The 14,564-nt window shown below is 60.2% G+C and overlaps 1 protein-coding gene across 2 annotated transcripts; it reads left to right on the plus strand.

Moving 5' to 3' along the window:
* The first annotated feature begins 223 nt into the window (after positions 1 to 223).
* Positions 224 to 11,342, plus strand: MFGE8 (milk fat globule EGF and factor V/VIII domain containing). Of its 2 annotated transcripts, none has more exons than XM_082489042.1 (10): positions 224 to 340; positions 4,101 to 4,226; positions 4,484 to 4,609; positions 5,141 to 5,254; positions 5,713 to 5,894; positions 6,292 to 6,447; positions 7,131 to 7,275; positions 8,102 to 8,304; positions 9,631 to 9,786; positions 9,895 to 11,342. In XM_082489042.1, the coding sequence occupies exons 1-10, from the start codon at positions 268 to 270 to the stop codon at positions 10,036 to 10,038; spliced, it is 1,425 nt and encodes a 474-aa protein (XP_082345168.1). In that variant the 5' UTR covers positions 224 to 267; the 3' UTR covers positions 10,039 to 11,342. The 2 variants fall into 2 exon arrangements, with proteins under 2 accessions (XP_082345168.1, XP_082345169.1); XM_082489043.1 differs by having other exon boundaries at positions 8,120 to 8,304.
* The last annotated feature ends 3,222 nt before the right edge of the window (positions 11,343 to 14,564 follow it).

A 14,564-nucleotide genomic window follows, 5' to 3' on the forward strand; every position in this document is an offset into this window, starting at 1 on the left:
CCAACCCTGCCTCCCGCCCTACCCTGCACCCCGGGGTGCCTGGGGTACCCCCCCCCCCCCGCTGCCAGCACCCTCCCGCTCCCGGGCGGGGGCTCTCCGAGGGGGGGGGGCGACCCGCGGGTCACCCCCTGCCCGGCGCGGCGGGGCCGGTCCCCGCCCCGGGGGCGGGCGGCGGAGCACGTGGGGCCGCGCCGGGCCGGGCTGAGTCACTCCCCGCCCCGAGCCCCGCGGCGGAGCGGCGCGGAGCGGCGCGGATCGGGACGCAGCATGGAGGCGGCGAGGCCGTGGCGGGCGCTGCTCTCTCTGGGGTTGGGGCTGTCGCTGCTGCTGGTTGTGGCCGGTGAGTGCCGGGGTGCCAGGGAGCCCGGGGTGCCGGGAGTCTGGAGTGCAGGGGATGCAGGGTCGTCCGGTGTGCCGAGGATCCGGGGTGCCAGGGAGCCTGGGGTGATGGGGACCCAGGATGCAAGGGATTCGGGGTGCCGGGAATCCGGGGTGCAGGGTTGTCCGGTGTGCCGGGGATCCGGGGTGCCAGGGAGCCTGGAGTGATGGGGACCCAGGATGCAGGGGATCCGGAGTGGAGGGGAACCCGAGGTGCTGCAAATCCAGGGTGCAGGGGATCCGGGGTGCAGGGTTGTCTGGTGTGCCAGGGATCTGTGGTGCCAGGGAACCTGGGGTGACAGGGACCCAGGATGTAGGGGATCAGGGGTGCAGGGTTGTCCGGTGTGTCGGGGATCCAGAGTGCCAGGGAGCCTGGGGTGATGGGGACCCAGGATGCAGGGATCCAGGGTGCAGGGAAACCCGGGGTGTGGCGGAGCCGGGGATCGGGGGTGCCCAGGAGCCCGTGGTGCCAGGATGCTGGGGCTGCAGGGGATCTGGGATGCAGGGAAGCCTGGGGGTGCAGAGGAGCCCTGCAGCTGGGGATCAGGGGTGCCCAGGAGCCCGGGGAGCTGGGGTGATGGGGATCAGGGGTGCCAGGGAGCCCGGGGTGATGGGGAGCCAGGATGCAGGGGATCCGGGGTGCAGGGAATCCGGGGTGCAGAGAGGGAGAATCTGGGGCGCATGGTGAGAGGGTCCAGGCTGCTGTGTGCGGGGCGCAGGGGTGGCGAGTGAAGGCTGCAGGAGCAGAGGAGCTCAGGTCCACGGCCTCGTTCTTGCTCCTGAGCCGGGAATAGCTCAGCCGGGCTGTCCCGTGCTTTCAGGCTTAGATAACCGTGCCTGCGATGTAAACAGTTTCCCTGGGACCGCCTGGTACAGCATGCCTGGCTGGCCTGGGCAGGGGAACCCCGGGGAGAAGCAGCTCCATCATCACCCTGTGGGTCACGCCTGGGGTGGTTGACTCCAAAAGAGATGGGTGAGACCAGGGAAAAAGGGAGCGAAGCCCAAGCACAGGCTCCAGGCCAGGGGACAAAGGGCAGCAGGAAGGTGTGCTGTGAGGAAGGCCCTGTTTATGCTCGCTCTCCCTGGGCAGAGGTGCCCATTTTGCCCTCCCAAGACAGGCTTGACCTGACCTCCCCCAGCCCCGCTGGCGTGAGCCGTCCCAGTTTTCGGAGGATGTTATTTTTGCCTTCCAGCCAGCCTGTGGGTTCTTATAAGCAAACATTTCCAAAAGCGGTGGCTGATCTTTGTTGCCGTGGTTCCTGAGTGTCCAGCCTGTGACAGTTCTGTCCTTGACCGGAGAAAAATGTGTGTGGGGAGGATGGAGATGCTGAACTGCTCCGAAACCAGGCCTGAAACAGACGAGAAATAGGAGCATCCAAAACTACTTGCCACAGTGGAAAATGTGACCCGTGCGCCTCGCTGCTAGGCAGGGGGCTGGCTAGCAAGACCCACCATGTAAGGGAGTATTCCTGGGAGGGGATAAAAGGCAGTCCAGTTACTTGGAATAATTAAAGTACAAAACTGGGACCCCTCCTGTCCCAATCCTGGGAGGAGCCCGTGCTCCTTCACTGCTGTGTCCCACCCCAGACACTCCTGCGTCGGAGGCAGCGCGGATGCCGGGGAGCACACGTTCATTGGCGCTCCGTGCCTGGGGAAGCAGCCGGCCCCTGCTGCTGAACAGAAGCAGCTCTGTCTCCAGGGCCTTGGCCGGCTGCCGGGAGAGATCCTTGGGATGGGGCGGCTGGATGTGCCCGAGACCTGCGGAGGGGCGTGGGGCAAAGGCATCCCCACATATCAGCACGAGCTCTCTCCTCCCATGCTGTAGCTCATGGCAGCGCATTGATGGAGCATGAGGTCATGCAGAACAGGCTGGGCAGCGCAGGCAGTGACTTGAACGGGTGCCCAAATTTTTCTGCCTCCTGAGGCTGGGCTAAGGGAGCTAACAGCACCTTTTTGGAAACCTTCACGTAATGCTGGCCTGTCTGCCATCAGTGTGTACCCTACAGATGTGGAGTGTCAGGAAGAGTAGGATTAACTCAAAGGAGCCCTGCTATTAAAAGACTAATGAGTAGGAGCTCACTGAGTAGTAGCTTAGGCTAATGAGAGCTGTGCTGTTTGGTGTGGGTCCCGGCAGTGAGCCCACAGCTCATTAAATTCCAACTTCTCCAGGGCATGCAGGTAGTGGGGGGGGTTATTCTGGGGTCTCCACCTGAGTTCAGCCCTTGCTTTGACTCATGTAGTGTCGCAGAGAAGAGCCTGGCATCACAGGATGTGCTGTCCCAGTGCTTGGCAAGGAGTTATTGAGGCTTTCAGCCAGATCTGTGGGAATCTGGTGGAGGTTTATGGAGAGTGTTGCCATCTTGCAGCTCTTGGGACAGAACAAACTGAGGGCGGGAGGAATTTCAGCCTGGCTTTTGCAGTCTGATTCAGCGCTGCAATGGGGAGCAGAAGGTTGATGGGTGCAGTGAGTTGACCTTGGCTGGCTGCCACGTGCCCACCCAGCCATTTCCTCACTCCCCCTCCTCAGCAGGACAGTGGGGAGAAAAGAAGATTAAGAAGCTCCAGCGTGGGTCCTTCCCACAGGCCGCAGTTCTTCATGAACTGCTCCAGTGTGGGTCCTTTCCATGGGGTAGAGCCCATCAGGAACAGACTGCTCTGGCATGGGGTCCTGCATGGGCTGCAGGGGGACAACCTGCTTCTCCATGGTATTCACCTGCAGGGGAACCTCTGCTCCATCACCTGGAGCACCTCCTCTCCCTCCTTTTTCTCTATCCAGGGTGTCTGCAGGGCTGTTTCTCACATTTTTCTCACTCTTCTCTCCCACACCTGCTGTACAGCATTTTTTACCTTATGTGTATTATCACAGAGGCAACACCAGTGTTGGTGATGGGCTGAACTTTGGGCAGCAGTGGGTCTCTTTTGGAGTCGTCTGGGACTAGCTGTCCCCAGCTTGGGGGTGGCTCCTGGTGTCTTCTCACAGAAGCCACCCCTGCAGCACCCCAGCTACCACCACCTCACCACATAAACCCAACACCATGTGAGATGTTGGAGGTGGATGAACAGACAGGGAGGATGGTGCAGCCCCACCAGCTGTGGGGGGGGACCTGCCCGTGGGCTGGGGCTGCCTGGTGGGAGCTGCCCGGAGAGTGCTTGGAGTGAATGGAGTTCTGGCAGGCATCATGCAGGGATGGATCCTGTGCTCCCTCCTCGTGTGTCTCCAGCATCTGTGAATCGAGGCATGCGGACTCCCCCTACAATGATTTTTTGCAGTCTTGTGAGTTCTAACTTTCATTAGCAAAACCCAGCCATGGGACCGGCTCCGTTCCCTTGAAAAATCCTGTCCTGCTCACGCCTGAGCGAGCCGCAGCCTGGCCACCCTGGATTCCCAGCTGAGCAGTGGAAACATTTGATGCATCAAAGACCTGGGTTTCCCCTGGCTTCGATGTGACGTGCAGGCTCTGTTAAATCCCTTTTTTAATGTGCCAGGACGGGGCAGGTCCTGGCTGCCCTCTCATGCTCCTGGTCTCAACCATCGCTCTTGAACGCCGGCAGTCCCATGCAGGATCTGGCAGCCGGTCCTGCCGGCCCCCGCTGGGTATTCCCCTCCCCGCGGCATCCACAGAGGAGCAGCTCCTGCTGGGATGCCTCCATGTGCATCTGTGGGGCTCTGGTGGATTCCCACCGTAGAAATGCCTTGCAGTGACATGTGGCTTTACTTCCAGGTGACTTTTGTGAAGTGAACCACTGTCAGAATGGGGGCACCTGCCTGACCGGGATTAATGAGACCCCGTTCTTCTGCATCTGCCCTGAGGGCTACGTTGGGATTGACTGCAATGAGACGGAGAAAGGTGAGGCACTGACCGCATCACGGGGGCTCTGTGAAGTCCAGGAGCCTTGCAGCATGGCATCGTGCCCTCATCATGGCCCTGGGGTCTGGTCCTGGGGTACAGCCCCGCTGATGAGCATGTAGAGCGGAGATCCAAGCAGGGATGCAGTGACCTCCATCACCTGGGGGAGATGTGATGTCTTCGGAGAGCAACAGCCTGCTGGATACTCTTATTCTCCACCTATGCACATATTACAGCTGTTTTTCCCCCTTCCGCAGGCCCCTGCCACCCCAATCCTTGCCACAACAATGGTGAGTGTCAGCTGGTCCCAAACCGGGGGGACGTCTTCACCGACTACATCTGCAAGTGCCCTGCGGGGTACGATGGGGTGCACTGCCAGATCAGTGAGTACCGTGGGGCGGTTGGGGTTTCGGGGGGGAGGATTCTGCTGCTAAGGACTTGGGAACCCCCTGGGCAGCACCGTGGTGACACCCAGGGGGTGTTTGCAGCTGTGGCTGCGTTGGGCACTGGGCTCTATCAGGAACCATGGGCTGGTTTGAACCTTGCAGGTTTGAGGGAAGGACCACAGTGTGTGGACATGGCTGTGTTTGAGCCTTGCTCTGCATCTCTGGAGGGACACGGTGCCTCGAGTAATGGGACAAGGGTTGCCTGGAGGCTCAGCCTGCTCCACACGAGCTCCCAGCCTTGCTGTGGCTGCATGTCCCAATGCACCCGTGCAGCTGCAGTCAGCGGGGACATGGCTTAGGTGTCTCCTTGGGTTAGAGCTTCAACCTATGCCAGTGTACCAGCAGGGATGCTGCCATGGTCCTTGCTCAGGGGATGCCTCTCCCCTCTCATTTCTGCATGAATGAGGGGTCTCGTCCCCAGGACTGGCTTTGAGGTCGTCTCCTGAACCCCCCTACTCTGTCTCCTAGACAACAACGAGTGCTACTCCCAGCCTTGCAAAAATGGAGGCACCTGCCTGGACCTGGACGGCGACTATGCCTGCAAGTGTCCTTCTCCGTTCTTGGGGAAGACCTGTCACGTCCGTAAGTCCCTGGCACCAACTCTACAGAACTCTCTTTCCCTCCCTGTTCCCTGTTTCCCTGTCCCCCCTTGCTAGGTACCCAGGGGAGATCTCTCCAGCTGTCTAGGGGGTCTGGAGGGCAGCCGTGAGTGCCTGTGTGCTGGCTGCCCTTGGTGCCAGCGAGCCTGGTCCTGATGGAGGGAGCATCCTTGGGAAGATGCCATCTCCTTTCTAAGGGGGCTCCAGAGCAGTTTTCACCCCCAGACTTCTGTGCTGTGAGAGGAGCTGATGGACGGTGTGGTTTTGGCTGAAGGCTGAGGAGGGGGGAACACATAAGGGACAAGCAGGTCCTAGCACTGGCCTCCATCTCCTGCCCTGTCCCCAGACAAGAGGCAAATAACCCCTTGGTTTTGCTCCCTGGTCACCGTGTCTCTTTGGTGCTGATGTCCCCACTCTGCCCTCCCTTGCCCGCACCCCCAGGCTGTGCCGTTCTCCTGGGCATGGAAGGAGGAGCCATCTCTGACGCCCAGCTCTCGGCATCCTCTGTCCACTACGGCTTCCTTGGCCTCCAGCGCTGGGGGCCAGAGCTTGCCCGCCTCAACAACCACGGCATCGTCAATGCCTGGACCTCCAGCAACTATGACAAGAGCCCCTGGATCCAGGTACCTGCAGCAGGACTGGGAGCATCGGTGTAGCAGGCAGCCCCAGTAGCCCTGACTGGTCTTGCTGGGCTGCTTCCATGGGATTTCTCTGCTTCTGGTGGGAATGGCAGGGCTAAATTGCTGCAGCAAGGTGCCACCCAGGGGCATCTTGTGATGTGCCTTGAGAAGGCACAGTCCCTGGCAAGGGAGATAGGGACCTAGGGTGGCAATCCCCCTTCTCTGCCCACCCTCAGATGTGAGGCTGGAGGGATGGAGGACTTTCATCCCGAGGAAGTCACAGCTCCTTTCCTGGTCCTGATGCTGACCAAGAGCCCACCCTCCCAGCGAGGCTCGGCAGTGCTGGTGGGCACGGGAGCCGTGCACCCCATCTGAACTCACACTCTCTTCTCCTGCCCAGGCCAACCTGCTGCGGAAGATGCGTCTGAGTGGGATCATCACACAAGGCGCTCGCCGTGTGGGCCAGCCAGAGTACGTCCGCGCCTACAAAGTTGCTTACAGCCTGGATGGGCGGGAGTTCACCTTCTGCAAGGATGAGAAGCAGGACACAGACAAGGTGGGCTGCGATGTTCCACGTGGGGACCGTGCCCGCTCCCCCCATTTAGGGGTGCTGTGGGTGCTGGCGTGGCTGTGAGCTGCGTCCCAGACTGTCCCCATGTTTGGGAAAGTTCTTTTGACCTGAGTCAAAGCCACGTTGGGAACTGTCCCAGCAGTGAGATGGCACAGATGGTTCCAGTGCTCTCTGGCTCTGTTTAATTGACCATAATAAGCACAACCAAAGAAGCAGCGCTGACTTATTTAGGTCATTCAGATAACATCTTTATCGCTGACACACTGTGGGAACCAGGCATGGTATGGAAGTGCTAGCGAACGGCTTACGCGGCTCGGTGCTGTGTCTGCACCCAGCATGAGCCAACAGTGTATTTCACTCTCGAAGCAGGAACAGTCACTGAATGCAGCACTCTCCACTCCCAGTTTTTATGACAAGCATCTTGTGCTTGTTTTTTTGAGCATCCAGGGCTGGGAATATTTGCCTTGCTTTAAAAAAAAGGCAGATTGTTTCCGCAGTGGTGGAAAAAATGCATGAAAACATGACCTGACTGTATTTATTGTGTTAAAAAGAAAGAAGCAAGCCACCTCTCTGCTTGTCGCAATTTGGGGAGCATTGCCATAGCAGGAAGGACTTTATGCACGAGGCTGCGGGAGGGCTGGGGCACTCAGCCCTGCTCGCCGTTACAGGTTTTCCAGGGGAACGTGGACTATGGCACCATGCAGACCAACATGTTTAACCCTCCCATCACTGCCCAGTTCATCCGCATCTACCCTGTGATGTGCCGTCGTGCCTGCACGCTGCGCTTTGAACTCATCGGCTGTGAGATGAATGGTAAATGTCGGTGGCTCTCCCTCCCCAGGGACCGCAGGGCGGGAGGTGACATGGGGAAGGGCATCACCCCTTGTACTAGTTCTGGTCCCCTGGGGCGGGGGATTTGTCAGCGCTTGTTTTTTCTCATGCCGGCTACGTGATGCCTGGAAATACCGACGGGTGCTTTTGGGGACCACAAGCCGTTAATCCCACCAGCTCAGCCGGGCTCGAGCTGCATTCTCACGCTGCTAACACCTTTCCAAGCTGTCCCACTTCCCGGCTGGGAAGTTTTATTGCAAACCGGCTGCTTTTCCTGCTGGAGAGCTTGAAAAGCACCAAGGATCAAAGTCCTCCGGGAAATGTGAGGGATGACTAGCCTGAGCCCTTTCCCCGTGCCCCGGCAGCTGAGCGGGACCCGTGTGGGTGCGGGGTGTCACAAGGGCTTGCGTCGCGTCCTGCTGCTGCGTGGGTGCAGTGCCAGCCGTGCTGTCGGCTGGGGATGTCTTTGCATTTGCTCTCTTCACCCGTGAAAGCATCCTCCTCTGCCTCCTGCCGAAACTGTCTGTCCTCCCGGGCCGGGCTGTGCTGCAGGGACGTCCGTGCATCCTTGCAGCAGGAGGCACTGTGAGCCAGGGAATAGCTGGGAGCTAAAAAATCCCAGGGAAAGGTGAGAGCGCTGCGACCTTGCGCTTCTGCTGAGCCTTTCCCTGCCCAGCCCTGCCTGCCACTCCGGGCACTGGAAACGTGGGGACATGGGGACGGTGCCTGCCAGGGCTGCAGGGTTTTGCTTGTGACGGTGCCGTGGACTCTTTCCTTTTCACTGCCTGTATAAACCGTTGTGTTACAGTGTATTTCAACACGGCAGGTTGCTCGGAGCCTCTGGGCATGAAATCCCGCCTGATCTCCGACCAGCAGATCACAGCCTCCAGTGTCTTCAAGACCTGGGGCATCGACGCCTTTACCTGGCACCCCCATTACGCTCGCCTGGACAAGACGGGCAAAACCAACGCCTGGACGGCACTCCACAACGGCCAGTCCGAGTGGCTGCAGGTGGGTCTTGGTTCCCTGCCTCTGCAACCTCATTTCTCCTCCCCAGCTCCTCCAGCTGTGCCCGGGGCCACCTCCTGTGCCTGGGGCCACCTCCTGTGCCAGGGTGGCTGGAAGCAGGACGGACACGGTGGGAGAGGCCGGGCAGAGCTGCCGGGACGGTGCAGCCGGAGCCTTGCCATGGGGCACCCAGCCTGGCGGGGCTCTCCCCGAGCGGGGATCACGGGGACAGGTCAGGATGGGGCCGCAGCCACCGGTTTTATCAGCAATGCTGGAGCGCTGGGTCAGAAACATCAGCGCCCATAGGGACAGGGACAGGGTGGTGACATCTCCGCAGACCTTCTTGTGGGGTACACTGAGCCTGCAGCACCCCAGCTCTGCATCACTCTCTTGGGAAGCGCCATCCCAGCCTGGCATGACCGTCCCACAACCCTCCAGCTGCCTGGAACACCACGTTTCTGTTTTGCAGGAAAAAATCAGGTTTGCTTTTCTCTTCCCAATCTGGAATGGGAACAAATAGTTTTGAAATTTCCTTCTCAGTTTCCTTTCCTCCCCTGTTTTTATACTTTTCACATGATTTCATGACATAATGGGACAAAGCAGTTTAGATATTTGTCCCGCTTTTTGTTTGGGAAATGATTAAAAGCAGCTGCTCCATGGCCCTAAATAAAACAGCTTATCAAGATGTCTGCTGATCGGGTCGGGATGACATGCTGTCACATATAGATTTACATGTATACTCATGTATGTACATATATAAGTGTATACATATAGCTAGTACTGCCCTTGATGAGTATAAAATAGGAACTAAATTAAGGAAACTTTCATCTCATTTGCCGGGTTGCTCTGTAGTGTGCCAGCAGCAATAGTGCAGTGTGGCAGAGTAAAGAGAATAGAAACCATCTCACTTAACAACCCAAATGTCAGACCACGCTGAATTGCATATTTTCTCAGCCAGCATCACTTTCCAGTGGAAATGCATTTCCTCTGGGAATCCTTTACTTTTTTTTTGTATTGACATTTTTTGCCATCATTCCCACATTGACCTTTTCAGCCAAAAATGTTGAGGCGGCAGCAATGGGGAAGGGAGCTGAGACGGCAGGGTTTGCATCCCACTTTGGGTTGCTTTGAGGGATGCTGCAAGTGTTAAAGGGTCAAATATTTCATGGTAGTGTTTTATCAGTCACTCTGGCATTGGGGTGGGTTTTTTTCTCCACTCTCGACCCCCGAGGGTCTGTGCATCCCGGCTGCTTCCAGGACACTCGGGATGCTCTGGGGTAGGAGCACTGCTCCTGCGAGGAGCCTCGACAATCCTTGTCTCTGTGCCAGATTGACCTCCGGGACCAGAAGAAGGTGACGGGCATCATCACGCAAGGAGCCCGCGACTTTGGGCACATCCAATACGTGGCAGCCTACAAGGTGGCCTACAGTGACAACGGCACATCCTGGACACTCTACCGGGATGGTCAGACAAACAGCACCAAGGTGTGTGGGACAGGGCAAGGAGGGCAGTGACCTCCTGGGACTCTGGGATGCTGCTGTGGGGAGGTGGGGAGGTCCTGGTGGTGCTGACACCCACCTTTTTCCCCTTAGATCTTCCACGGTAACAGCGACAATTACTCACACAAGAAGAACGTGTTCGACGTGCCCTTCTACGCCCGCTTTGTCCGCATCCTGCCCGTGGCCTGGCACAACCGCATCACCCTGCGCGTGGAGCTGCTGGGCTGCGATGAGTAGGCGCCCCGGGGAGGAAGGACAGGGCTGCTCTTCCCCGCTGCCCAGCCTGCGCCCTGCCCGCTCCTCCCTGCTCCTGCTCCGACCTCACACCCCCCCTTCTCCATGTCCCCAAACTCGGGCGGCAGCTGGGAGGGCTCCCCTGCCCCGTGCTGGTGCTGGTCTGCAGCACTGCACTTACGGGGCGATGCGGGGTGGCATGCGGGGACAGCTCCTGCCCTTTCGCCCCGCTAGCCAGGGATGAGACCCCCTCCTGCAACCGGGACTTGGCTGGGGGACCCTCTCCTGCAACTGGGGCTTCCTTGGTGGGCCCCATCCTACAAATGGGGCTTTGCTGGGGGACCCCGTCCTGCAACCAGGGCTTGGCTGCATCCTCCCAGCTAAACCTGGAGACAAATTTTCTCCTCCTTTTTGCTTCTGCTTCCAGCAGAGAGGCTGCAGCCAGCAGCAGTCCCCTGCCTGCACTGGGGCTTGGAGCTCAGCAGTTTTGGGGGGGCTTAGGGCAGGCACCCCGGGCTTGCAGCCTCCGACGTCCCTCCTGCTCCCTGCACGGCTGCAAGCAGGGGCTCTGAAAACCTACTCGGCTGTTGTTCCTTGCCCATTTCGCCAGGCCCTGGGTCTCCTTGCCTGCGGTGTCAGCACCGCATAGTGTGAGGGGAGTGATGAGACGGCTCCTATCAAGAGGCACCAGCTCCCCATTGCTGGTGGCTCTACTCACTGGGTGCTCCCGGCAGGCACCACGACTGGCAGTCACTGCCCGTTCCCCTTCCCGGGGAGCCGGCTCCAGCATCCTCCAAGTCTAAGCATTGCCACCGTCCCCACCTTACCGCAGTTTGAGGTGCCTGCAGGTCCCTTTTACCCAGAACCAAGCGGTGACCAGGGGGGCTGCAGTCGGGTAGCGGGGAAGAAATGGTTTGTAGCCACAAGGGTGCAGAGAAAAGATGGGAAAGGTGGTGGTTAAACCACCCAAATGCAGTAGGCAGAGAGCTGTGCCACGACCCTTTTTGTAACCTGATTTTTTCCCTTTCCGTGGGGTGGAGGGGAGCCTCTTGCATTGCTCGAGCCCTTGGGATTAGCAGTAGGAGATGAGCGAGACCCGGCACCGGCAAGCAGGAGTGCAGGCAGGGTGTCCGGCAGCGGCGCTGGCGGCGATGCTTCCCCACCTGCTGGGATGCGAAGCAGCCGTGGGGCTGGGCTGGCGGCGGGTTTGCTTTGGCAAGTGCCGAGGGAGCCCGGGTGGGACGGTGGGGGCAGCGGTGGCCCCGCTCCGGGGTGTCTCTGACAGTATTAAAACCAGCTGAAACTTTGGGGCTGTTAGCTTGGCTGCTGTGTCTCCCCAAGAGCACTTCCCAAAGCCCGGCAGGTCTGGTGAGCCCCCAGGGTCCCTTCAGAGCCCCTGGGCTCCTCCGTCCCGGAGGGCTGCTGGCTGCCATGCTGACCCTGCGACTCTCCTGCTTTCACAGACCCTCCTAGCTCCGTTCTCTGCCCGAAAAACAGGGTACCAGGGCTTTGTGCATCTTCCTTACTGCCTCCGCCCCATCGCAGCTGCTGGAGCCTGTGCTCGCAGCTGGCCAAGCGCAGCGGGATGGGACTTGGGGAGGGGAAGCCGCTATCAGCACCCCACACCCTGCGTCTCCTCCTTTGGCTTTGATCCTGGAGCAAATCGCCCAGCTTGGAGCAAAACCGGCTTTTACACCCCAGTGTGCTCCTGGGGTGGGCAGGAGCTGTGGGTTTTGCCCGGGCTGCCTGCAGGGATGGGGGGGTGGGTGCTGCTGGAGCAGGATCCCCTTGCATGGAGGATGGGGTCCCTGATAGGGAAGGAGCACTGGGGTGAACAGGACAGAGGTTTGCTCCTCTCCAGAGTCTTCTGCTACACTGGGCAGGGACCCCTGAGGTTGGCACGAATGGCCCAGGGCCACCTGCATCCCACCACAGCTCTCCGTCCCCACAGCTCCGGACAACCTCCACGCACCTTCCTGCTGCCAGCAATGCCATGCTCAGCCATGCGTCCCCTTCTCGGATCCTGCCTGCGGGAGGTGGTCCTGTGGGTGCCAGCCCTGGGCACCAGAGGGGCTGGGGGGCTGCTGCCAGAGACCGGGCTGAATTCATTGTGGCTGTGGCTGCTTGGTGACAAATAGCAGCCACAGCTAGAGCTGGGGATAGGGTGGGACAGTCAGCCCCATTCACCTCCAGACATGCCACCCTTATCGCCGGGAAGCTGGGGCGGAGATAAGAGCAGCTCAGAGTCTGGCCAAGACAGCCCCGAGCCGGGGGCACAGCAGAGGCTCCACAGGGAGGGTGATGGGAGCAGATGCTGTGTGTCGGAGCAGGGGACTGCTCGGCCACCACTTCCCCCTGCCCGTTGCCACCCCCCAGGCCAGCCCGGCTGACGGATGCTGAGCCCCTTTCCCAGCTCTGCGGTGTTTCCTTCCTCCTGCCGAGCCCCAGGACGTGGGGGTTTGCTCGGGCTAGAGCGCCCTCCACCCCATGCACAGCCCCTCACGGCTTGTCCCCGTCCCTCGGATGCTCTTCCCGGACGTGGCTGGGTTGCTGGGGCAGCAGGAAGGCCAGGAGGGCCGGCACGCTGTGGTCGTGGCACCCCGCTGCCTGCTGACTCGGCGGCCGGTGCTGCCAGCTGCCCGCAAGCTGGTTCCTCAGGAAGCAGCCGTCAGGGAGAGCATCCTCTCGCCTCCACCCGGAAAGGCCGGCACAGATCACAGCCTCCTCCATCCCACCAGGAACGTGGCTTTTCCTCCCCAGTTTGAGCCTTGGGCGACAGGTTCCTGCTGGAATTGTCCTGCATAAGAGGCATTTCAGTGAGAAATCTCTCCGGTGGGGCCACAGCAGAGCTGTCAGCTGCTGGGTTTGAGGCGGGGAAGACAGGGATGACATTTTTATGGCTCCCGTTCAACCAAAAGCTCAGCCAGCCTAAACACGTGCCCTAAACACGTGCCCTAAACATGTGCTCCTGGGTCAGAGCTACCCTGACCCTGCGCAGCCTTACTCACCCTGAAACCTGCAGTCCCACCCAGGGTCCCCCTCGGGGAGCAGAAAACAAATCTGGGATCATCCCTGAAGCTCCAAAAATAGGGTGAGAGGCAGGAGGGAGAAAAGGGGTGTCCTCCTTCCTCAGGGAGCTGCCGGTGACTGGATCCTTCCCCATGCCGCCTGCTCCCCAGGAGGAGGTGGAGGGCATCCTTGGCCACATCCAGACAAGAGCCATGGCCAGATATGAGCCAGGAGCTGTTGCTGAAGAGAGATGCACAAAAGCATCCATCTCCTCTTCCCTGCTGCTGCTCCCCTCGGGCCGGGCGGATGATAGCTCCTGGCAGGCAGCACAGGGCACCGTGTGGCTTGTTCCTCGGCTCTGAAACAATGGGGCATCCACATCAAGGAGCAGCGTGCCTTGACGGGGCTGTCTGTCTGTCCGCACAGCCCATGGGGTGGAGGGGACCATCCCGATCACTGGCTCACTGGGACACGGACAACTTGGGCAAGCAACTGCACGGGTGCATCAGTGACTGGGATGCAGTTGGGGTGCGGCTGGCATGCAGCTGGGACACCATCCCACCACCTTCTCTGGCCATGGGGCAGGGCTTGGGGTCCCCGGGGACCCTTGGCTGGGATGCAGGTCTGCAGCAGCCCCAAGCCGCCGTGCCGGGAGGTGTAATCGCCCCTTCATTGTGGGCTGGGGAGCAGCCTGCTCTGGGCAACCAAGCAGGCAGCGTGCCCGGCCGTCACGCTCCTGTGTCCCTGAGCAGCCCGTCCCTCCTGTGTCCCTCCTCGGGGAGGGCTGGCGGGCCCCAATGGGTGGGTGTGCAGGGAAAAGCAGAGCAAGGAAGAGCAGTGCTGCCAGACCCCTGGTCCCACAGCCGTCCCCCAGTCGGAGCTTCCCACAGGGGATGGGGGCTGCTGGGCTGGCGCTGGTGCCAGATAATGCTGTTTCCGTGCCGGCTGCTCCCTATCAGCGTGGCGGCGGCAGGCAGACAAGATCGCACCCCAAGCACGCTGTACCAGGGGGCCGTCGGGAAGGGGTCCCAGCTCCCTTCACCCCCCGCAGCCAGCCCTGGGGCGGTTTATTTTTACACAAGTTGTTTTCTTTCCGGCTTGACGCCGTCCCGCGCGGCGGTGAGAGCCGGACCAGGGCCCCCACGCCTCATTTCCTTGCCATAAAACAACAAAGCGGGGGGCGAAGCGGCGCGCCGGGCTGGGGCAGTGGGTTGGCGGGTCAGGGCACACGCTGCTCCGTGGTTCCTCCATGTGCTCAGCCCCACTGGCCACCCCCGGACCGGCATACCCCGGCTGTGCTGGCGCCGTGCTGCCCTTCCTGAGGGCTGGATCTGGGGTTCTCGGAGTCAGGGGTTGTGTGTCTGTGTGCCGGTGGGAGCTGGCATGGAGGGCGTCACCCAAGTCTAGGGATGATGCCCCCATCAGATGGGTGCAACCGGTCACCCCAAAGCTTTTGCCATGGTTTCTGTGCTTCTGCTTTGCCCCCACGGCCTCAGGCAGACCCTGAAGAGGCTGAACCC

This window comes from Vanellus vanellus (genome assembly GCF_965231255.1).
Source record: "Vanellus vanellus genome assembly, chromosome: 11".
Classification (NCBI taxonomy): Eukaryota; Metazoa; Chordata; class Aves; order Charadriiformes; family Charadriidae; genus Vanellus; species Vanellus vanellus.

Excerpts from the sequence above, each read along its gene's own strand:
- MFGE8 (XM_082489042.1), top strand. The coding sequence starts at position 268 with ATGGAGGCGGCGAGGCCGTGGCGGGCGCTGCTCTCTCTGGGGTTGGGG. Across the intron at positions 4,227-4,483 it reads CTGCAATGAGACGGAGAAAG|GCCCCTGCCACCCCAATCCT; the intron begins GTGAGGCACTGA and ends CCCCTTCCGCAG. Across the intron at positions 7,276-8,101 it reads CATCGGCTGTGAGATGAATG|TGTATTTCAACACGGCAGGT; the intron begins GTAAATGTCGGT and ends GTTGTGTTACAG.